The sequence below is a fragment of the Pygoscelis adeliae genome, unplaced genomic scaffold (assembly GCF_000699105.1).
Source record: "Pygoscelis adeliae isolate BGI_AS28 unplaced genomic scaffold, ASM69910v1 Scaffold113, whole genome shotgun sequence".
NCBI classification, from domain to species: Eukaryota; Metazoa; Chordata; class Aves; order Sphenisciformes; family Spheniscidae; genus Pygoscelis; species Pygoscelis adeliae.
In genome coordinates, this window is record NW_008825108.1 from 3,920,605 (window position 1) to 3,945,310 (window position 24,706).

The window sequence follows — 24,706 nt, forward strand, 5'->3', positions numbered from 1 at the left end:
AATCAAATTTCCCCTTGAAAATACCCACTGATAATTCTGAAATAAAATTTAAATAAATCTAGTTTTTACAAATACCCTTGAGTCACCGTCTTCTGAATTAACAAAATTCAGCATTGCTGTAAGAACTAGCTTAGTACTCAGTATTTCCTGTTGCTCAAAAACTTGAAAACTTACTTTTTAAAATGCTGTTCTCCATGAGGCATTTCTAAAGCACTTACCCTTCTAAAGAATGAATAACGATACTTCAGTTTTTGTAATTATTTTCCCTTTTAAATAAATTAAATTCCATTAAATTTATCTTCTTAAAAGTATTTCCTGTTTTCACAATAAACATTTCAAAGTTCTATTTATAAGACAGTCATTTGATTGCCTATGTCTTCAGTGGCTGGACATTCCCGTTAGATCATACAAAGGACTGTTTCTAGCCATAGAAGGAATTGTGCTGCAACGACCACTGCTGCGTGGCAGTCACGTCTCAACACCACTTATCTCCAAGAATGGTACTGTCTGAAACCTGGTCCTATTATAAGGCGATACCCATATTTTACATCAATGAAAGTTATTTTTAACACACTAATACATCTAATACTTACAAAACCACAGGATTTAGTATTCTCTGGAAGTGTTTATAAAATCAATTACCATATAAAGACAGAAAATAACCGTTAGTTTTAAAATATATTTCCTGTGATGAATGACTTGCCATATAACATGCCTAGTCTTACAACACTTAACATTTCTTCACAGAATTAAAATATTTCTTAGCAACGACGTTAAAAAACAAACTACTTCAGACGTGCCTCTTCCACAAAAGGTGGAAAATTATTTACTCCAATAAACCAACAAAAGACTTGACCAACCCGACTAAAGATACCTGTCAGCTGTCAGTCATAACTGCAAGGAGATGCCATATTTGACAAAGCTGTGGTGGCAGAAGCCTCTACAGTATTATCCAGGCAAAAAGGACACATATTGCTCAGTCACAAATCACTACACACCCAAGTTACACTATATTCTGAGTAACTTAGATGAATATTTCTCTCTACTTCGGTAGTCATTAGAATTTCTACTGTAATTAAAGTTTAATATATTGTGTGTTTGCATTACAAAACCCTGCATATAAGACTTAAAAACAGGCATTACGTGGCAATCTGTACTGAATTGGTAGGCAATACTTTAAAGACAGTAGAAATTCTAAAACATGTTTTGCATGCTTTGAAAAAACTGGATTTTCAAGTTAGAATAGATGCTCTAATATATTCTACTATATATCTACAAGTATATTCTATTCTGTTTGACTCTATTCTTGGAAAAAATGTTTATTGAGGGCATTAAGCAGTATTAAGAAAAAAATTACATAAACCATTGATAAGCAAATCTACATGGTACACATACAAGCAAATATTAAATGAAAAGAAAACAGAATTTCTAGAGAATACCAGTATCTCAAATCCTTCTACACCACTCTTTTGATGTGAAAGAACCCTGAAATAAGAATAAATACAAGTAAGGCCTCTTTTTGACTTCTGAAATGCTAACAAACATGTGACACGTATCCCGAATAACTTTTGTTTTCCTTCTGTTGGAGGGAGGAATTGGCTGTGAATTTCTAATTAAAAAATATTGGCAAGTTAGGTTAAAATTTTAATCATGTACCTTATATAGTAGAATGTTAGTATTAACTCACTAAAGGCTAATTAATCTTTCCTCTAACAAGCTATTTCTTCTAAAATTACCTGCTGCCACAAATAAGCTGGTTCAACTTATTTGTATAGCTAGAGAAAATTACATTTTCCTTAGAATACTAAAAGTATCATGGGGATTTTGCCACAACAGTGAATTTTTTTTTAATTAAAAATACCTTAATCAGAGGTCTGTTACAAACAATAAATGTACAATTGAAAAAAATTATATGACCCATTCCTAATTACTATACGTCATGTCTAGACTAGTAAAGAAGATAGGGGGAAAGACAATTTATTTTTTATCCATGAAAAGGGTTTTTATAACCTTAAAGTTTTGGAATTTTTTTTTTACTGACTAAAATTTGGACAACCTGTGTGATAAAGAAGCTGTCCATGGATCCAAGCCACATGAGTAGGAATTCAGTATGCAGAATTTTGCTGAACTTTGTCTTCCCCCATTTTACTCCATAAAATACAGGGAGAGCATAAAAGACTCCCCACAGAGTCTAAGTTTTGCCTTTCCTTTTATCACGTGGTGTCAGATGAGTGCAACACTGACAGTGTAAATGGTGGCAGATAAGGTACTTCTGTGCTGAGGATGGAAGATGTCAAGAGACTACATAAGAAAGTATAGATGAGCTATATTCAGCTATAAATGGAGAAAGAGAGAGTCAGCAGTATTTTTCATTACTGTCTGTTCAAAACCCCACTTCTCCTAAGTTTTAAGCAAAACTGGGGAGAAGGGATGAAAAACAACCAGACTTTAAAGGAGAAAGGAAAATTACAATTATCTTCTCCAGGATATTTCTGGCATCTGGCAACAACTCACCTACCTTAAATGACTCAGTATGCCTTCATACACAACAGAAAAGAAAAAGCCACGTCCAATCTATGTTCAGTATCAACATATTTAAGTCAGAGAAGCAGTGCCCTACAAGTGGCTATTTTTCTCCAATGGCTATGAAGAGAGCTTAAACAACTAACTTAGATATGGATGTCCACACTAGGGTTATCTAAAATTATGGTGAACTCCCCTCTGAAGTTTACTTCCAAAGAGATCTTAGCAACTTGTATCACAGACATCTCTCAAAACTCTCCATATGCATTGTAGGTTTGCATTAGCTACAGAGTAGGGAATCAGTTCTCCAGAGAGAGCACCTCATTTTGTCCTAACATCCTCATTTACAACTATGCAAGGAAAAATACATTACCATATTATTAAGGGCTGCAAAATGCATGATATAGCAGGCATTCACCTTCTGCCCTGTCACCAATTTGCTGTCTTTTATGAGGTTTCCCCAGTTTTCACTGTGAGAGACCAAGCAGAAACACCCGTGAAACACTTCCCATTTCTAGTCCTAATCAATATCCTTTAATTATTAGAACAGGTACAACAGGCTGAAAATTATTCCAGGAAACCACCTGGAATCAAAAAGACCATCTCAATAAAAAGAAAATTAAAACCCAACAACCACCCCACAACTCGTGAGTGAGGTAAACGTGAGATGAGCTAATTTTTCATCCTGAACTGCAGCCTATTTAAAGGGGCCCAAACACATGCAGCTTCCTGCTATCACAGCTACATGTCATACAAGAGTCTGAAACCAAGCCAAAATGCCCATTATATACCAAGATGCTCCCTTCCACTGACTACAAATCCAGTAATAAAGTCCTTTTCTCCTAAAGAGAAAAATCTGCAGCCAGTGTAAGCTGTCAGTGATCAATACGTGCTAATGAACCTGCCAATTCATAACAGCTGTACATCTGGATCCAAGAGTCCAGGTAGATAACAGCAGATAGCTACACAAGAAGCCTCATTTGACTAGGCATTTATTAGACAAAATCCATTTTTAATCAACTGAAGCTCTGCAAAAGCTCTCTACCTCCGTCTGCTATCTAACATAAAAAAAATCCTTTAGCTTGCAAAAACAATTAACTCACTGCCATCTCCCCCACCCCAGAATTTTTTATATATTTTTTTTAAAATATTTAGGAAAAGTATTTAGACACAGGAACAGAAGTTCTGGATAGCTGGGCCTGGGGTTTGGTTTTTTTGGGTCTTTGGTTCCTCTAGAAACATGGCTGCTGCCTTCTTTCTTTATGCATACAAGGCTTTTTGCTGTTTTCCTGAAGCTAATTTTGGTAATATGAATGGGTTTTTTTGTTTTAAATGCTTGACTGTTACCAATTGGCTTGTTACAGTTTTTAAAACACTATGCTATTGTAACAGCTTTATGAAAGCATGAGAGTCATCATGAATTCTCTTACACCCAGTTCTTAAAATGATCCCTAATTGAAAAAGTGTGCAGTGTTTGTTTCCTTTCACCTAAAAGCCCATCAATACATGAAGTATATTTGAAATAAGATACTCCATACAGTATTAGTCAACAATAAATTATTTAAAAAATTATAAATTCTCATTATCTCAGCATTGCAAGCAGTATGCTATACCAAAAAAGCTTAAGTAATGAAAACTGTGCGCTCCCATTTGCGCCGAATGGAAGTGGTAGAACAACAACAACAAAAAAAAGTCAATACTTTCAGTTACAGCAAACCCTAACATCTTAGAAAAACAGAGCAGTATAAGAACCTTCTGACATGACAGGCACTATTTGTTCAGCTGGAACTGAAAAGACTGGGTGAACAACTGAGATATGAACTTGGTACATGCGTCCTGAAATTTACAGGACACAAGAGGACGTTCTACCTATAAATGCTAATGAAAAAGAATGAAATGCGAAATTCTAGTCTCACATTATTAAAAATGTACTTTTAAATCCTTTTTTTTTCCCCTTTAAAAATAAAACTAAATTAAAATATAGTGATTTAGTGTGTAGGATCTTTGAGGGTCTTCCCCCCCCTACTCTGCAAACAGTAGAAGATTAGACTACACTAACAGAGCAAGACATAACTATCCTTTGTTATGGGCAAAACACAGTTAAAGGGAAGCAACAAAAGAGCAGCAAAACAGTGGCAGGGAAGCATAGGACCATAGACTCATATATCCATAAATACACAGATCATAACTTCCTCATTCCCAGCAAGAATAGGATTTCTATTTTAACAAATATACCAGACTCAGAAGCTGCTGAGAAAAATCCAATAGAATGGAAACATTTACAAAAATTCAGTACACTAGATTCATCTAAACTGTTTGAATTTATTTTCAAGACTGGTCTTTTAGAAGACACATGAATTAGAATTTATACTTATTTTTCATGTGACCACCCTGAAATTCAAGAAAACACACTGCTAATCTTTGGTTTTGTTTATTCTTTATGATACATTGTTTCGACTGCCCTTTTCTGTCTCATTAGGATTAAACCCAGAAGACCAGATGATCTTCCAGACACCTTCAACATATCTGCAAGAAAAGAAAATTCTTACCAAACACCTGGATATTAAAGTAACACTTGCAGCAATTAAGACCTTCATATTATTTACAATATAAAGTTTCAGTAAGGCAATTCATGATCGTTGTTTAAGGTTAGAAACTTCTTTCCTGAGCAAAAGATGGTCAGAATTCATGAAAACTACCAGGACAGGTTTTATCACTTGAACATTACAAAGTAGTACTCTGGTCTGCTGTAAGTAATCATATAAAGCTGTAAAAATAAAAGAATCCTTTCTCCAACCACAACGCTGTGCCTCATGCTATAAAAATAGAGCAGGCATACAATTTCTTTTTTCCAATAAAGCTACAGGGCAATTTTCCAGAAGAAGAATAATGAATTTGGAATCTTATTACAAAGACTTCCAATTAAAAATCACCAATTAAAGGAAGATGGCCTCAAGCACTAAGTCTCTAAAACTGCTCGTCAGAGAACTGTGTGAGCTCTAATGAAAGCAATTAGTAAGTGAAGTTTTTAGACTACTACTACTGTGTACAAAAAGACTGTTGCAAAGTTTTTGAGGCACCTACCTTAAATTACAGAAGCAGTACAGTATTTTATTGACATTCTGAAGTCAGACATTATTAGGGTAATTAATTGTCTATGGTTACTACTTCTAATGGACAATGAACATTATTCTGTGACAAAAAAACACCCAAACTTCAAGTTCCATTAATCAGAATGGCCAACAGAAATAAAAATCTAAGCAAAATTCATACAAATATGAAGAAAATACGAGTTTCAGGATAAAAATCTCACAATTTGCCAGCCTTAAGAAACAGCTTTCTACATCAAGATAGAGGCCATCATCAAGTTGTGTTGGCTGTGCAGCCATTTTAATATGGTCAAGAACTTTAAATCAAAGTTGCACACATTCTTAGATTTGGTTTGAGCCGATGCTAAGTTAGCACAAGAAAGCATTTCACAGTAGTTCAATGTTTGCAGCCCAAAACATGTAGAAGCATTAGCAAACATGATTTTCTGAAGAAAACCTACAAGGTATGGAGAGCTGAGATTCAGAAGTGAGAGGGTGTAGTTATTGTAACTGCCTCAGAAACGTGTATTTTACTGTTTGCCAAAAGTCAGGTTTTTCTTAACAAAAAGAACAGAAAAGCAACTTCAGTCTAGAGGCATGACATATTTAGACAGTTCTACTCTATTCCATAAAAACTGGAAAAGTATACCTCTATTTTTAACTACTGCTTTTTAACATGTTTTTCATATTCATTTTGTACTCACTTTCGTCATTCTGCAGTTACTAGTAAGTTTGAGTAAAAACATAGAAAATCAGGCCAGACAGAGACTGGTAGTAGGACCAGCATTTCTAAATAACTATTTCAGGAGATACTTGTGCCAATATTAATGGAATTTTTTTTTTTCTTAACAGCTACTAGATTTTCATTTTTAGGTTTTTTAAACGTGAAATAGCAGTCATCTCCAGTCACATGGGACTGCTATTATTCATAGCAGCACCTCTGCAAACGCTGTCAGCATGGAAGCCAAAGGCAGCATAGAAGCAGGGTCTCCTCTCTGTTCTCAACCCAAAAATGTGAGGCTCATTTAGCTAAGGTTGGAGAATGTATTAACAAGATGATAAAAAGGTTGTACTGCTACTATCCTATTTCATGGTAATTCCTTTGAGGATGAAAAGAAAACCAGTTTCTAGAAAAGTCAAGCCAACATCCATCATAAATATTAAGTTCACTTCAACTATAAGAACTGTATTAAACATTTAATAAAACATTAAATCTCTATTTTGTTTTCTTGGTTATTGTAATTACAATACCCAAGAAAGTTGTTTAAAAATTTGAATCTATTTTCTTACGGTAACTGACATTCTTCAGTGAACTCTGAATCAATTTCTACCCCTGTGAGTATGAAAAATTCATATCTAGGCAGACAGTCAAAAACATAAGAAGATGGGCATATGCTGAATCTCTATAATCTAGTGTTGTATAATCTACAACTTCAGAGACTGAAAACACAGTTAACAAATGTATCTAAAGTTTGTATGAAACGGAATTTGCAAAATCTTTAGGAAGAACTAACTATAAAGCTAATTCCACTGGAATTGATATATACCATGAAATTACCTACTGTTTTTTCAGAAAAGCAGTGTCTAAAAATGCAGTCACTTACACCTTGTTACCTCACAGTCAGAGCCTATTTTTTAGAGTTGCTTACATTTCCCCCTCTTAGGAAACTGGTAAAGCACAGTAAATTTTGCAGACTACTGTAAGCTAATTTTGCAGAAAATCTTTCACTTACTGAAGCAAAGCAATAGCGTGCACATTTTTAAAGCGATAAAATAATTACCATCAATATAGAAAGCAATGTTTAATGGAGATAGCTATTTTAAAGTTTTAACTAGTTTACTTACTCTTATATGTAGGATATATCTAGGTATTACCTCATACTACTAACATGAAAAAATATTACTTATTAGTGTACACAAAAAAAGGATATCATTCCAAAACCAGAAGAACCACGTTATGTACATCCAGAATTTCGTTGCCAAGTATATTCCAAGAGGCAGTGCACTGTGCATGGAGTGATCAAAGAATGACCTGTAAAGTAGTAGCAATGTCACATGATAAGTTTCGACATATAAAATGTAAATCCTAAACTACTGCTTCTGAAAAACACTTCCCGTTAAAATATGTACTATATGGGATATTGCAAAACACGCCATAAAAACATTTTCTTCACTTTTACCTTCAAAGTTCATGAGAAATTCCCATTTTCAACCTGTCCAGATGAAGGGTCATAACTGAAAGTTAGTTAATTAAAATCTATATGTTTACTTTCGAAGTGAATGTCAAGAACTGGACAAGAAAGGTAGAATGAGTAAATACTCATGCTAAAACTATACTGTGAAAGCAGTTAGAAACCTGTGAGATTCCTAGCCTACGCGGATAGTGGTTGCAAACTACATTTACTTGTGAGATTTCAGTGCTAAAGTTATATTGGAAATCCATACAGTGAAAATTACATGTTAAAATTACTTCAGTAAAAAAAAAGTTTAAGAGACCTTGGTGTTATCAGCCTACATACTTGAAATATTTCAGATTCTTGAATCTTTTGCTTCTGTTACAGTTGCCAAAAGAAAGTCCAAAAAAACCCCAGATTAATTCATGTCCCATATCACTAGATTTGCCAAGTTCTAAGATAGAATGCTGCTACTTTAATTAAAAAAAGAAAAATTAAGCCATCAGAACTATTTTCACCTTCTTATACTCTTGCATTTTAAAGACTATTCTGAATAAAGTTGAATATAGTTGAGACAAACTAGGTGAGTGACTAGGTTACTCCATATTCAAGAAAAAATTGCTAAACATATCAAAAGTCTCACTCTAAACTACTAACCTCCTTGAAATAAAACTTCTTCCATCATCTGCCTAAACATCCTTACATTGACGCATTTTACTTTTTGTCCTGGTGGTGCCCTCAGGGCTGCCACAGACAAATGTGTGCACCGAGTAGTTTCCATTTCACTTCTTTACTTCCTTTCAGTAACTGCCTCTTCTCAAATGGAAGTTTCTTAGGTCTTTTGAGAAAATCCTATAAGGAAGATGAGCTAAGATGGTGAGTAGTAAGTGAATATACATTTGGACACACAGTAGTTACTCAGCAGTAATCTTTCTTTCAGCAATTTCTGTGCATTTTTTTTCTGTGTGAAAGGAGTAGGGAGGAAAAACACAGCTAAGCAGATTAACTAAAATTCAACAGTGAAAGGAAATACTACTAGAATTAATAGCAAAAGTTTCATTCAAACCTGGGCTTTGTGAAAAACACTTTTAAAAGTACTTATACTAAACATTAAGCAAAGGATAAGAGAAAGTAAGAATGTTAATCCTGAATATGTGTTAGGTGGGTCAAAAATATAAAACTTGACAAAATGTAGCTCTTGAGAAACTTGAAGAAATCTTGTCCTTGCTTCCTGCAGGAGGCATGGTTGAGGATTTGCATTGCCAAATAATTTGTGGGAGGAGGTCAGCAAATTGCACAGCCTCAGAGGTGACAAAAAGACTGAACAGATCATCTCCAAGATCCTGCAGAGGCAAAAGCTTGATGACCCCTCACCTCCCTCCCAGTGTACTAAGTTCACTAAAATTCTATGAACTTGGTTTAAGGAACAGATATATTTTCTTTTCCTCTTTAAACAGAAAGGAAGGAGAAGCAAGTGGTTCTAATAAACATGACAGAGAGTGCCAGAAAAGCAGAAAGCTCGTAAGTATGAAGATATAGTAAGTTCTTCTATACATGCCACACATGACAACGAAAAGCAACGGACAGATGAAGTAGCCTACAGATCTTGAAAATCTGTTGGAGCATGCCTGCATGTGTAGGTGTGCACACGTGTACGTGTAGGTGCATTTACAGATATTTAAAGTAATCACAAACACAACTAAAATTCTTTATGATCAGGTAACAAATTAAAAACAAAATTAGAAAGCAGCCTTTTTCTTTAGTCACCCCTTTCCACAACAACAGAAGCTATAAAATCTGACTCTGACTTCATTTCTCTTTAAAAATCTCTTTAGATACCTTTGGGTATTTAAATTCTGGAAAAATACGTTTTAATAGCACACTTGCACGTATCTTTTTTCTATTATTTTCTCATAACTTTCCCCTTGACTGCTTTCTGCAAAATTCATGCTGATAACTCTTTGTAGACAGACATTCAGCACCCTCCTCTGGATAATGACTGAATTTCTGTTCTGCTGTTAGCTTCTATTAGCTCAGCGGTATTCACCCAAGGTAATTCCATGGCTATTTGCAAGACAACAGAGCATTACAAGAACTGAAGTCACACAAGATCTTTCCCAGAAATAGTAATAAAAAAATTCCAACAAAAAATTGATGTTGCATGTTGAAAGAACACACAAAAAATAGAAATTTAAGATTATTTATCCAATAAAGATGCCAGCAAAACACTTGTGTGCACACTAAACAGACAGTGTCCTGGTAAAACACTTACTTTGACAGAAACTGCACCATAGCCCAAACGCCACCATACATCAGCCCTTTAATGAGCCAAGAATCAATGTCTAGGTCTGCTATAAACCCAACCAGCCAAATAACTAGGAAAGGAGTTCCCAGCATCACCTTCTGACGGAATTCCTATATAGAAACAAATATCAGTAAGTAACTCTATTTTCAGGAACAGATTGTATAATAATATTCTATATTAAATAGGACAGTGACAAAAACTTAAATTAGTTTTCAGGACGCTTGACAGAGGGGGAGGAACCTTCATAAATTTTTCTCATTTCCTATATTTACATCTCTCCAATGAATGTGCAAGAAAAAAAATCTTCCTAAAATTTTGTAACAAATCAGTAATTTTGTTTATTTTCGAAGAACTGTCTTCTAGAGACTTTGCTGTTAATTCAGAATAAAGGCAATAGTAGTTCTTTTTTAAGAATCTGTCAAAGTGTATAAACTACTACACAGTACATGGTAATCTCAGAGAACTTTGAGACTGCAGTTACGTAAGTAATAGATAAAAGTCATACTGAAGTGTCTATGAAGAAAGATAGGACCTTTTTTGTCTTATACTATGTGGGTACAATTCCTGATGAAGGCACTGAACTCTTTCCAGATCTTCAAAGCACAGTCACGATGCACATGTACACACAGTGCAATGCACAACTCAAAGTCAATAATCACTGCATTATTATATTACCACAGGGTTAAAGCGCAGGCTGTACCCAGGGCTTCAATCATCAAGATGCAATGTATCTTTAAATCAAGAAGTTGTAACAAATCAGTGATAGCAATACTTAATACCCAGCACAACACTCTACCTGGTAAGAAAATATTAACTCTATATAAGTTGTCAAACTATAGGCAGGCAGACAGTTCTTCGTGCTAGAGCAGTATGTTACCCTTTATAGCCTCATTTCTTGCCTCCTCCTATCTGCAGTATTAAATAATAACCTGAGAAGAAAAAGGCCTCCACATCAGAGATTCATTATACTGCCAAGATTGACTGCTGCTTTCATTCAACACAAATCACTACATAATTAGAGAGGAAATCAGAGTTCAGGATATCTAAAATGCTTCTTTCCTTAGATACTTGAAAGTCAGCTTTGTGAAAGTCCTGGCTGTCGCCAACAATACCAGACCACTTGGTACTTTCCTAACATTTAGTTAGCACAAAAAAACTAAAGGTACCTGGGTGGAGGCCTAGGGTTTTCTTTCCTCCTGCCCTGAATAAAGCTTTTTTTTTTTCTTTTGCAATTACTTTTGTCATAACAAAAAGATCTTTCCTAAAACTGAAATGTGGGGAAACCACAGTACTGAACTGCTTACCTTAAACACACACCCCCCAAACCAACAGCAGTAGTAATATTGATTTACGTAAGTGTTATACTACTTCTTACCTTATCAGCTTTTAGTTTTCTCAGAAAGGATGGACTGTCATATCCCTTTGCCTGTCTTGCTTCCTGTAGGTGATTGATCATCCAAACGTTTTTCCTCTGTTTTGCTAGATCAAGTGGTGATTCTCCCTGCCAGGAGTATGAAAGTGGGAAACATCCAATTTAAAAATAAATGCATTCAGAGTACTTTTGAAACAGAAGATTGGCAGGTAAAGAGAATACATTTTAAATCAGTTTAAGCTACATTCTGGCATACTTTTTGCTCTGCAGCTTACTTGACACCAAACATCATTCATTCCTTTTGGTCTTTTTCACCCTCTCATAACTATACATGTGTGGAAAAGTAGAATATTAAATGTGTGATCCTGACAATATGTATGTCCTGACATAGCAATAATTGTTGCCTTTGGCATAACACATTTATGTTTCACTGTTCTACACACAGTCTACTAGTCTGTAAATGAAAGACTGTGCTTCCCCCTCAGCTATTGACAGGCAGCAGAAATCAAGCAAAGAATAAGAACTCGTGACACACTGGATCATGGAAACTCTCCCAGTCTAAAGCCTGACTTCTCAGTTAATTCTCTGCCTTTTTGGCAGAGTGAAGTTACCGATATCATGGAATGTTTCTATAAGGAATTTTTTCCCCAAGCTTAATGTTCTTATATTCATCTCAGTTACTGAAGTCCTAGGAAGAAAACGGGAAAGAATAAACTGATTGCTCATGTCCAACTTATTCCAAAACTCTGAGCTTTTATGCTTAGCTTGTGCTTCACGTACTTTGGGTGCTAAGCCAGCAATGGTCCATACTTTCTCCTTCCCTACTTTCAGAGAGGACTGACAGACAAAGCAAAAGAGAGACACAGAGAGAGATACAGGGGCCAAAGGTGCCTACCAAACTGATTTGATTTTATTGCTTTTTAAACATTTAGGAAGAGAGCTAAATGAAAGTTATTGACTGGGTCTAAAATTATAGAGGAGGCAAGAGACAACCAATTGCAGGTACCTCCAGCTTCAGTTTTGCATTTGATTCCTCCTCTCTTCTACTGGAGTTAACTCCCCTCCTAAACAAACCATTCATGGAGGCTTGAAAAATGGCTGAATCCTCCATCGCTCGTCCCCCTCCTAAAAAAAAAGTGAGACAGGTACCAGAAACTGAAATTACCCAGAAAGGGCAATAATTACTATAGACAGAAGAGATTTCAAAGATTAAAAAGTACAGTTAGCTACCTATATCCCATAGAAAGACAATGGGAGTTGAGTACTTAACTGTCATTTTTGCCTTTGAAATCTTGCTCCAAATCTCTAAAAGGAGAGTAAATATCACAGGCTACAGATTATGAGGTGAAGCTTTTTGCTACTTAACAGGATCTTGCACTCCTCCTGTGCGAGAAGTTTAACTACCAAAATCAGTCAAAAAAGAATAACCTTTTGACTTGGCTTCAAAGTTATTTAGCCAGATGTTGAAGAAACAGATTAAGTTAACTCCATCCTCAACAGAAATGCCTGAAATCAAACTATGGTGCCTACTTCATCACAAATTTAATAGCACTTTGAATTGCTAGTATCTGGAAAACTCCAGAGATGCTGTTGTTTTAATATCACCTTATACATCCAGACTGTAAAGATTACCTGTGGACAAGCAATCCCCTCTGGGAGTTGATCTCCCAAGTAAATCCTGAAGTTGTCTTGGGGTCCAGCTGAGCATCCCTTCCACTAGAGGGCCATGAGACACCTAGGAACTGCCTAGATAAAAAGATTGAGGGAGCTTTAAAGAAGTTTTTGACTATGCTTCTCATCATCTGGCCATTTTAATATTTTCCTTGTATTCACAGGGGTGGTGGATGGCTGACTTGCAAGTCGGGGAGCTTAATCTAGTAACACATAGTTTGCCGGCAAGCAATAAGGCTTCCATAGTATATATTTAAAGTGTTTAGACAGAAAAAATAATCTGAAGAGTCATTACCATAGGGAACTTTACATGTAGACTTCCACAGACAAGCCTACAGATACACTGCATAATCAAGAAACTACATCTGAAGTCCATTCAATGACTCATTAACAGATTAAAAGAATCTTCCTTAAACCATAAAAGCTCTTTTAGTTCTCTATCACTCTCTAGTAAAAAAGGAACTTCTGCTTATATTTAAATAAAATTTACAGGTTTCCCCTTGACCCCCAGTGACAAGCTGACTCCCTGTGAAATCCTGTCCTCATCTGCCCAATCTGTCTACTGGTGTGGCAGATAATTTCCTTAACAAGAAATCAACCAAACAAAAAAAACACTCTACTTTGACTACTGAAAAGCAGCTTCCAACTCCAACTGTAATCCAGTTCTCAGAAAGGAAAAAGAAAGTATCTTACTACCAAAAGAAAAATATTAGTTTCTTGTACAGCATAATATACAAAGGATAAATAACACAAGAGGACAAACCCACTGCTTGTATCAAGCTTTATTCTAGAATAAGAGTGCTATTGTTCATATACTTCTCAAACTGTCATGCGAAGTAAAAAAAGCACCTTACTGAGATGACTGGTTCCAATTTGTTCCAAACCTAGGTGGCCAGCAGCATGCACCTTTCTAACACAGACTGCCTAGAGCTGATAACAAAAGGTCAAAGCTCGCACCTAATATTTCAGCCACTTCATAATTTGAAAAAGATGAATGGCTTTCAGCCAATGGATTTCTTTAACCTCAGCTGTCTTACCACCATTCTTGGTCAATTCCATGGGCTACCTGAGAAAAGGACTTCACTAGATAGTGCTGTAGAAATCTGGAAGTGACTGCATCAGAAAGGAGCTTTTCATGATTCCTTTTATTTCTGGGGAAACATGAGCCAGACTCTAAACAACTGGTTTTTGGCTCAAAGAAAACATTTTTGCTGAATAGTCAAAGGAGAAGCACAAAACTGAGTTTCTATACACCTATAAAAATAAACCAAATTCTTATGTTTCCTATATCTTTATATCACCCAAATCAGCATCTGTTATAAAGCCACTGGCAGGATGGCAAAACTGCCACTGCTAGAATGATTTTGATCCTCTGAAGGTCCTAGAAAGCTGGGAAGGCATGCAAGAAACCTAGACTCCACCGCAGAAAGCAGGCAGTTGTTAATGAAACCAGGCACACATCTTCTGGCATGACTGGAAAGATAGCATGATCCAGCAGGTTCAGAAACCTATTTCTCTACTGACTGCTGCTGTCTGTCAATAAAGTAGGAGAGACCATGAACTGGTTTAGGCTAGCAGATACTTTTTCAATTGGCCAAAAACATATGAATTTTTATTATGGATTTCATAAGCGTCCAGAAACATAGGTAAGGTGATGACTTTAAAACTCTAATCACACTAATCAGACTGCCAAGGGAAGCAAGATATGACACACTGATTTTTTTTTCCACAAAAATACCTTAATTTTTACCATTAAGTGGCATAGAAAAAAAGCTTTTCAACAGTTTGCAAGAAGCGAGACTAGAAGCATAATTCATCCACAACTGACCTTACAGACCAGGAATAATTACTATAGTTCACAGCAGTATATGCAAGAGGCTAGCTGATTTGTTTTAAACACGTGAAAAGCCATGTCATTTTTCTAATGAGTTTTCATTCATGATCATCAGTATTTCTGATATTCTAAAGTGGATGTAAGACCTAGAAAGCTACTAGCAAAATTTGACTGTACCCTTTAAAAGTGTGTTCCATGCTGTTCAGGAAAATGGATGTGTATACATATTTTTTTAGCATATTTCTATCACTTGTGGCCAAGCAAAATAGGCCCTGGCCATCTTAATCAGTAGGGAAAATGGTGAAAGGTCAAATGAATTTAATTAAGTATTTAATATTTTATAAATGTAAATTTACAGCTGTATTTTCCAGCATAACCACTCTGTCTGTAACACTCATTAAGTGGAAAATACAAATATTTGAAGAGAAATTGAGTAGAGAATTCTTTTTCTAAAAGCAAATTCTTCTCTGACACCACAGAAGAAACAGCTTAGGTGGTGAAGTGCATCTAATTTGATATACAGAATAGTCTGGAGGCAATGGACAAAAACATGTTCTATAGGTGCACCTTCCACTGCTGGAGAAGCTCTTATAAACTCCAAGTCTATGGCATAAATTCTAACAGCTGCTTGGCTGGTCTAACATACACTAGGGATGGGCTCTGTTAGTGCTGAATCTAGCTTCACCATTAAGAGGTTCCGGTAGAGTAATGCGGCAACTTAAAGTTCTGATGCAAAAAAGAGCCCATTTTCTTATTTTACTCCTACTGGTATTTTTAGGCCTCCAACTTCCTTACTGCCACGGGGAGATATACTAGTGCATTTATCATCTCTCCGGAAGAGGACAGAGATGTCTCACATCTCACTCCAACAAACAGTCACCCCAGAACTTCACTAGAAGACATTCAGTCATATTTCCAATTTTGCATCCAAATGCATGGGTCTTCACGCATGCAGCCTAATTGCACACCCCACTCCCATATATTTGCACATAACCATTGGTAAATTATTTACGTGAGTACTTTTGAAGGTGCAGATTTAGTGGTTATGCATCACTGTTAGGAAAAACTAATTCCCAAATTAAACATTAGTGGCATGGCTTTTGCTCCATCTTCATGATCCCACCATACCCGCAATAATAATCTATTCTTGAGATTTATCATAGGCTGTTATTTCTGCCTCCAACCACTTACAATAAAAACAGACCAAGTGTTTACCTTTATATTTTGAGCATCAACATTAGCTCCAGCTTCTAACAGGAGACTAATAACTGTAGTATTTCCTGCTAGCACAGCCCAGTGCAATGCTGTGTTTTTGTGATATTTGTCTCCAAGATTAACAGAAACATTAAATGTAAGTAGTAACCGGGTTGGATCCACACTAGAAAAGAAAATTCCTGTTAGATCTACAGAAGATGAACTCAAATACACACCAACTTATTGTTAATGAGTTCAATTTCTATAAAGAACGTTGATCAGGTACACTATGTAATAGCAAAGTGACATTTTTTGCTGATGATTATGAATGGCTCAAATTCCCTTCCCACCAAAGAGCAACCAAATTCTGTTGACTTTTAAAGGTGCTCAGTAAGACAGCTTGTTCTGTCATTCATGACAAATGTCATGAAACACATTTGTTACACAATTCCGTTTTCACATTTACCAAATTCACATTTTACAAATTAACAGATTTGTAAAAGCATGCACACGATTGGTTGTTATCTGCCAAGTATATGAAGTTCAAAACGTTATATTTCCACTTCACATTCCAAAAGATGAAAATAAAATAAGATGATAATGTTGGTAATGGTAGGTATTCATAAAAGCTAGCCTATGTTCCTCTCAACAATCGATGGAGACAGGCCCTTCCAAGCAGGAATCTAATTCAGACAAATTTGCTTTTTGGAGGAGTGTTATTTTACACCAACTTTTTCCAATCATCTCCACAGGATGATTTACTTTTTAAACTAAAAGTTCATACTAGTGAATACTTCTGCATAATATCCTCTCTCTTGAATAGGTCATTGTACTTGTTTTGGCTGGGATCAAGTTAATCTTCTTCATAGTAGCTCCGATGGTGCTTGGTGTTTTGGATTTGTGACCAAAACAGTGTTGATAATACACCCATGTTCTAGCTATTGCTGAGCAGTGCTTACACAGCACCAAGGCCTTTTCTGTTTCTCATGCTGCCCCGCCAGCGATTAGGCTGGGGGTGCATGAGAAGCTGAGAGGAGACACAGCTGGGACACCTGACCCCAACTGACCAAAAGGAAATTCCATACCATGTAACGTCGTGCTCAGCATATAAAGCTGGGGGAAGAAGAAGGAAGGGGGGACGTTTGGAGTTATGGTGTCTGCCTTCCCAAGTAACCGTTAGGCGTGATGGAGCCCTGCTTTCCTGGAAATGGCTAAACATCTGCCTGCCCATGGGAAGTAGTGAATGAATTCCTTTGTTTTGCTTTGCTTGCATGCACTGCTTTTGCTTTACTATTAAACTGTCTTCATCTCAACCCATGAGTTTTCCCACTTTCACCCTTCCGATTCTCTCCCCATCCCACCGGGGGGAGTGAGCAAGTGGCTGCATGGGCCTGAGCTGCCTACTGGGGTTAACTCACAAAAAAGAGGCAATTGTGGAAAGAACATTGACTAGTTAAAAAAAAAACTTGCCAAAAAAATCAAAACCAGTCACTACTATATGCCACTTAGTTAACATCAAGAGAAAGTCAAAACTGCCGTGAGATATTACCTATGTGTTCTGTAAGCTGCCCACATTAAAGGTGTCATTCCATTTTGATCCATCATATCTACATCCTAAAAAAAGGAAAAGAAAAAAAAAAGCTGGTGAGATAAGTAAGCATGCTCAAGATCCAGTAGATACAAGGTTTGCAATGAGAAGCAGTATTTTAAGACTAACCAACTGAATTGGAGAAAAACTGGCAAGCTTGTAGTACATAATAAAACAGCATTTAAAAAATGAAAACAGATATTAACACCACCATTGCAAAAATATAACCATTCCAATCTATTTTGGAAACTAAGGAACAGTCATGCTGTGTAAGACTAGTCATTTCTATCTCACTATTAATCTTCAACATAAAAGATATATATAGATGGTGTACTATTACACTCAAAAGCAGGAGAAAACTAAAATAGTACACCAATATTTAATAAAAGACTTGATAAATTAACATAAATACCATGGCCTGAATCCTACATCCTACTGAATGCTAGCTGCATCTATTTTTCCACTTGCAAAGCAATTTTCCTTAGTTCACTCAGTTCCAAAGGTATTTACATATCTGGATCAAGTTAATGGATGCCAGAAAATTTTTAAGTTTAAACAAAAGCCATTAATAAAAACAAGCTACCCAGGAATAAAACTGATCTATAACCAAGCGGTGACTAAACTGATGGCTAAAAATAAAAAAAAGAAACACCACATTATTACATTTAACAGAACATAGCCACAGAACGACTACACAGCACCATCCAGACAATTCTCTTAGATCCATCAGAAAGGATCTACTACCTACAGCATTTTTTCCTGTTACAGATCCCTGCCTCACTAACATGGAAGTTGGTAATTCCTAAATACACTGAGGCAGATTAGACTCCCAAGCACATCTGGACAAGTTCCACAGACCACCACTAACAAAATTCCTCTAAGCTAACTTAATGCAAGACCTGAACAGTTTTCCTTAGAGGCAATAGAGCTATGTCAGTATTTCCTATGCTACTCCCCTCAGTCCTTACTAGGAAAATCAGGTTGAAAGTGTTTCAATAAAGTCTTTTGCTACAGAAACTACTGACAGAAACTCAGAAAGTGGATGATGTTGCTTTCTATCATCCCCAGAACCTTCTTCACTGCTCCAGTAGTCTGCCAAATGCCCAGCACCCTGGGATCCCTGTTCATGGGGCTGCTAGCCTGACCCAGGCAGAAGTCTTCCAGAAAATTCAATTTAGTTCTTCCAAGTAATTGCTTTTAAAACATCCTTAGCCTGCAGATAACTTCATATTTCTGAGTTCTTACTCTGCTGCTTAATTAAAAAAATTCAGAAACTTAAAAAAACAGTTGATGGAGAGGAAAGAGAACCATTACTTTATTGTACTGTTTGTTCAGAAAAGAGTTACATGCACTGAGACTGGGATCCAAGTCTATTTGCCCACAGTGCTTATATAGATTAGATCCTTTTCAGCCTACTAGGACCGCGCAACCGTTGCTACTCCCTTTAACCTCCTGTTGTTGAGATCGTGAAGGAAATTAGAACCATAGCCTAACCTCAAGGTCATTCATCCTTGAGAAGCATGATTGATTCACAGGTCACACTGTGTGAACTACGTATTTTGAAGGTTGTACAAATTACTGTAATGTGAACAATCACTCTTTCATCTATAGATTTCATATAGAAAAGCAATTCTTCGTGACCAATAGAAGGGACCTGATTGCCTGGATGTAAGTAAAACGATTCCTTCAGTGATTCCACCTGACAAATCGAAACTACACTTTGCACACTAGGTGACACTCAGCTAAAAGGAAAAAGAAAAAAAAAAAGAAGCCACGAGCTCCAGACTATTCCCTGCACATAAATTACCTAGGCAGGCTGCAGCTATTACTCATATTAAGCCACAACGTGGGCTGAGGCAGATCCCTTTTCAAAGGAACTTTAACAAGAGGCAAAGCAACTAAGATTGACTTGCATACTGTTGTAAGATGGAACAAAGATGACGTAGTTGTGGATAGCACACGCATGCTCTAACAAACTTCTCAAAAATTCTTTGTTATTTTGCCAGGTCATTACCACAATCACACAACAAGTGGGACATTTCAGAAAGGAAGCTCTGTTGCTGCTTTTTACTAAAGGGCTGAGGCAAAAATGTAAACCTTCAGCAGCAGGTACGTATTAGGAGACTGTTCTTCTGTTCTGGTGTGTACCAACAGGCATTTTAGCATTAATTTCTTGTTTAACTCTCAGCGACAGGTCAATCTGATACACCTCTCCATGAGCATTATCTATGCTGTTAGGACAACAGTACGAGCACTGCAAGAACCGAATATTTCAACAATAATGCGATCAAAAATCGCACATACTGCTGCCCTCTGTATGCATTTCAGGCGTGAAATCCATGGACCACAACTGACAAATTTTTCACTTGTTTCTGAAACAGAACAACTCTGGTTCTGAAAGAGAACAACAGTGCATATGCAAAGATAACCAGAGTTAATCCTAGGATACTAATACAAGATTCCACAAAAAGCTTTTGGAGAGGCAAAAATATAGAGGAGAAAGAGCTTCCTGCACGGAAAGGAGCTGTAGCAACTATTCTGCTGCTTAGCACTACTTTCTGAAAGCAATATAGCTGACAAGGTAGGATTCTGAATAGCAGCTAGAGATCAGAGCAGCATTTAGGCTTATCAGGACATGTATCAAGCAATGGTCAAACCAGTACTGTGATACGATATGGCCTTTTCAAAAGCACAAAAAGCATCAAGAGATTCCACTTAGAAGTGCATTAAATTGCACAGAAAGGGACCAGGAGTGTGATCCTCTTTAGAACCATTACTGGTTATTTCCCAAAACACAGACCCTCATAGCCCTTGTTCAGAATCCTGTTCTCCATAAGGAAAAGATCCCTTTCACACGGCCTGTTGCCCAGGGAAAGGGAAACAGGCTTCTAAAGAGATGATATATTTAAAAGCATACAGTAAAGAAGATTTATGAGGAAGGGAGATGTAAGGCTGAAAACATTTCCTAATTCAGGAAAGACATGTGCTAGCTATTCAGAAGAAGCAGAGATTTTGTAGGATTTTTGTGGAATGACCCGAGTACAGACGGACAGGCGGCTCATCAAGCAAGGTAACACACAAAACTGAACCTACCTTGTTCTTTCAAAGAACAAAAGATCTGTTCTGAACACTCTAGTCCATCACATGCAGAGTCAGTTTTGACAATCATGAGAAAGAAACACGACTGGACTTACAGTTCTATAAGTAACGTGCTGTAGGTTGGGTCTAGGGAATAAACACTTGGTTCAGTGTCTTACACTAGCCTGAGCCCAGTGGAGAGAGCGACCCTCAGTGCCAACAGAGGTAACAGTGCTTAGGAGCACTGCCCACAGACTGCAGCACCAAAGTAACCAAGGCTGCTGGTACCACACTGGCATCTCCCAACCTAGACGCCAACTACTCCTAGGCCATAGCTCAGAAGAAGGCCCTATGCAGCTCCTGACAGTAGTTAACACATAAAATTGCAACTCTAAGAATAAAAAAAACCATACATACTTGATGAGTAAGTGATAGTTAAACTATGAATATGAAATAGTTAAACTATAATTTTAGCTCCAGAATATTTCTTACAACATGATTTTTACCCTACTAGCAACTTTATAGTCACTCATTATCTGTGACTGAGGAAAGTTCTCACACATGCCACAAGACGAGAACACATTATTCAACCATCCGACATACCATATCCATATCTTCACTTATTCTGGGGTGACATGTTTGCATATGCTAGGCCCTGATATGCCTTTGGCATTTTAAGCAGCGTAAGCACAGTGTCAAGCAGTCAAGTAGTACAAGCATCAGTTTTAAACATTTTTAAGTGCCTTCAAGCTCTTTTCAGTTTTTCTTTCTTGCCTTTTTTTAAATAATGATCTTACCTAAACCTGAACTGTGCTACAGATTCTGTTACTTGCTATCTGATTATATTTATATCCTGTACTTGCCCCAGGCTTGATTTTGACCCAGGAAACCTACTGACAAAAACAACATGAGCAAATTATGATACATCCAGGTATTAGTGTCTCAAAATTCAGTAAGAGACATGACTAAATAAAAAAGCACCAGCTATCAGCCACCGCTGCCTCTTGGCTGAGTAGTACTTGCTGGCATGAAAGTGGGTTCACTTCCAACCAAGGCCAGAGGGCATCTGACCAAGAGTTCTTCCCCTACACTACACTCCAGAAGCTAGAGGACTGGACTTGAGCCTCAGATTGAAAATTTTACCATTGGCTGCTGCAGCCCAGGAAGAGAGTGAAGCAGCAACACTGAAGTTGGTTTCCAGCTCTGTATCAAAAACGGACAAGAAGCAATTAGGAGCAACTTCTTAATCCACCTGTCAGTTCTCTACACAGTTATGAAAGCTGGCTCTCCTCTGATCATGCAGGTCCACAAAGGCATCACGATCAGAACTAACAAAGCACAACAGCCTACACTGACCTTTATTTTGACATTTATTTAGTTGACATTCACCACACAGGTACTACAATTTGGTTCAGAACAAGGGCAAGCCTACTCTTTGGATAGAAGAGAACCTGGTCTCTATAAAGGCAAAAGGAAAAAAAAAAATTTGCACGTGGTATATAGTTTAAAAACTATTGATCAGGAGAGCTGTTTCCAAGATAATAGGTTTTAAACTTTAAAGCAAGTTTTGTGCCTTTATGTATGTACACATGTAAACACACAGAGCTTCTTTTGGACTGAAGTATTATATGCTCAGATAAATAGGACAAGTCTGTATATAAACATGAGGACAAACATGCATTTACAGGGAGATTTCATAATCACAGTATAACACTTTAAAGGCCGTTTATACTTCATTAATGCTATGCTTTAAACAAGTTCACACATGTATAACATCTGCAAGATTCTTCTAGTAACATAAAGGCCACATACAATTATACATGATTTGTGAACAAAATACAAACTTGTTCCTGATGAAAAAGCATTTCTCTCCAATCATTATCTCTTACAAAATAGCGATTATATATGATCAGCCTCTTCTTGTGCCTAGCTTACTCTTATCATACACTAAATACTGTTTTACCAAACAGTTCTCAGATACAAACTGAATACTGCATGGAGCAATAGTTTATTTTTTTACATGTATAGGCACAAATAATTTTCTGCAGCAAATTTTGTATTTGTTTTACACAGACCAAACCCACTGATTTCATAGTCATATTCTACCTGACTCATTGGATCGTATCTCACTGGCTATTTGAAAGAATAAGCACAAGCGTGAACAGCATTAGCAAGACTGTAAAAAGAGAGGAGCGCTTTGACCTTTCTATATGGTTTACAAAGTAAATCAAATTTGTGCTTCAGGCACATATCTGTGGGTGAGTAAATCTACAAATTATAATGCAGGGTGAGTAGCAAAAAGGTGAACATGTTTTTGAGCATACAGGATGAAGAATGGGAGACAGTGAGAACAGTAATGAATACACATGCTATATACACACTTTACAGATCTAGCGGTAATATAAGAAGCTAGCAAGAAGGTTTTGGGGGTTGTTGGGTTGTTTTTTTTTATTTACACATGCATGTAATTAATAACAGCAATAAATAAAAGTTGTGGATTGAGGTGTAAAAACAAGAGATGACCTATGACAACTACTTTACCCGTGTATAAACTGATGATTCTTTGAAGAATTCTAAAATATTTGCTATCATTGTCACTGTTAACATTTAAAGATTAAATTCATTAGAAATAAAGAATGGTAAAAGAATAACTGTTAGAATTTCCACATACTACACTAGACAGGTATGAATTAAAGCCAAAGTACTCAGAGTACTGTTAGAGGAAATTAAGTTAGCAGGTGGCACATCAATACTGTAGTCTACAATAAAAGACACTGAATTATTTTTATGTTTAGTCAGGCAAATATTTTGCATTTCCTGAATGACAGGTATAGGTTTCAATTGGTTTTCTATTGTAATTTTGAGTAGAATCTATTTAAATATGATATTACTTAAAATTTACCTGTCCCTTTGCTATCAGGTAAGCAACAATCGAAGTATGTCCAAACTGAGCAGCCAAATGAATACAGCTACATCCTTCTCCATCAATTAGCGACGGATCTGCCCCATATTTCATCAGCTGTACAACCATGGATAAGTGACCCTGTCTAAATGTAACAAAACACAGAAAACAAACAACTTAATAACTATACACATAAAAACTATTAATATTTTAATACAAGAAATACGTTTAGCAGTTAATTACACTACCAGAGCTTCTGCACTTTGACTCATACTTTGAAAACAACAACTGTCATGATCTGATTCTGCAACTGAGTAAGCAAACTCATTCACATTCGCAAATTCTATGCAGCCAATGCATGCATCACATGCAATTGGCTTAAGTGTGTTGTATACCAAAAGGCCAGTCAACAAAAAATCCCCAAGTTACTAGTTTAGAAATCTACTCTACTGTGACTTCTTCCAATCCACATATGAAACCTGCTATTTTAAGAGATATCAAACTGGCTATATACTCTCACTTCTTGTGGGGCATATGGTTTATCTTTCTACTATTAAAAACAGTAGTGAAATAAAAATAGGAAGGAAAAAAAAGGAAAACCAAAGGCCTACACTTCCTCCACACTACATTAAAAGCTTAAGCATCTTTTTGGCATGATGAGCATAGGCATATCCTTCTTGTTGATATTGTGCCTAACTGTCAGCACACAATTTCTGACATGAGCAAAAAGACCTTTTTAATGTCAGAAGCAGCTTTGGACAATGCTTCACAGGGCCACAGATCACAGCTATGAACACCAGGAAATTTAATCAAACTTTTGTGCTATTAACACAGAACGTAGAGTGTGATCTGTAACAAAGAGAAATATACAAGCTAAAATTTTTAACAGAGGCTAGCAAGCAAGTCCTCCTCTTTAGTAAACAAATTATTTTGATACATTAAATGTTCTAGAATCTAATTTTGTATGTCTCCTTTT

General features: G+C 36.5%; 1 protein-coding gene across 1 annotated transcript in view; it reads right to left on the reverse strand.

The window, feature by feature from the left end:
- Positions 1–24,706, reverse strand: part of ZDHHC17 (zinc finger, DHHC-type containing 17) — a 56,426-nt gene that overhangs the window by 16,023 nt on the left and 15,697 nt on the right. The window contains exons 4-9 of the mRNA XM_009327530.1: positions 23,731–23,875; positions 17,712–17,776; positions 16,184–16,346; positions 11,467–11,592; positions 10,059–10,201; positions 7,544–7,644 (exon numbers count right to left, since the gene is read on the reverse strand). Coding sequence (XP_009325805.1) covers positions 7,544–7,644; positions 10,059–10,201; positions 11,467–11,592; positions 16,184–16,346; positions 17,712–17,776; positions 23,731–23,859 — 727 coding nt within the window. The 5' untranslated portion in view covers positions 23,860–23,875. The remainder of the gene's footprint in view (positions 1–7,543; positions 7,645–10,058; positions 10,202–11,466; positions 11,593–16,183; positions 16,347–17,711; positions 17,777–23,730; positions 23,876–24,706) is intronic.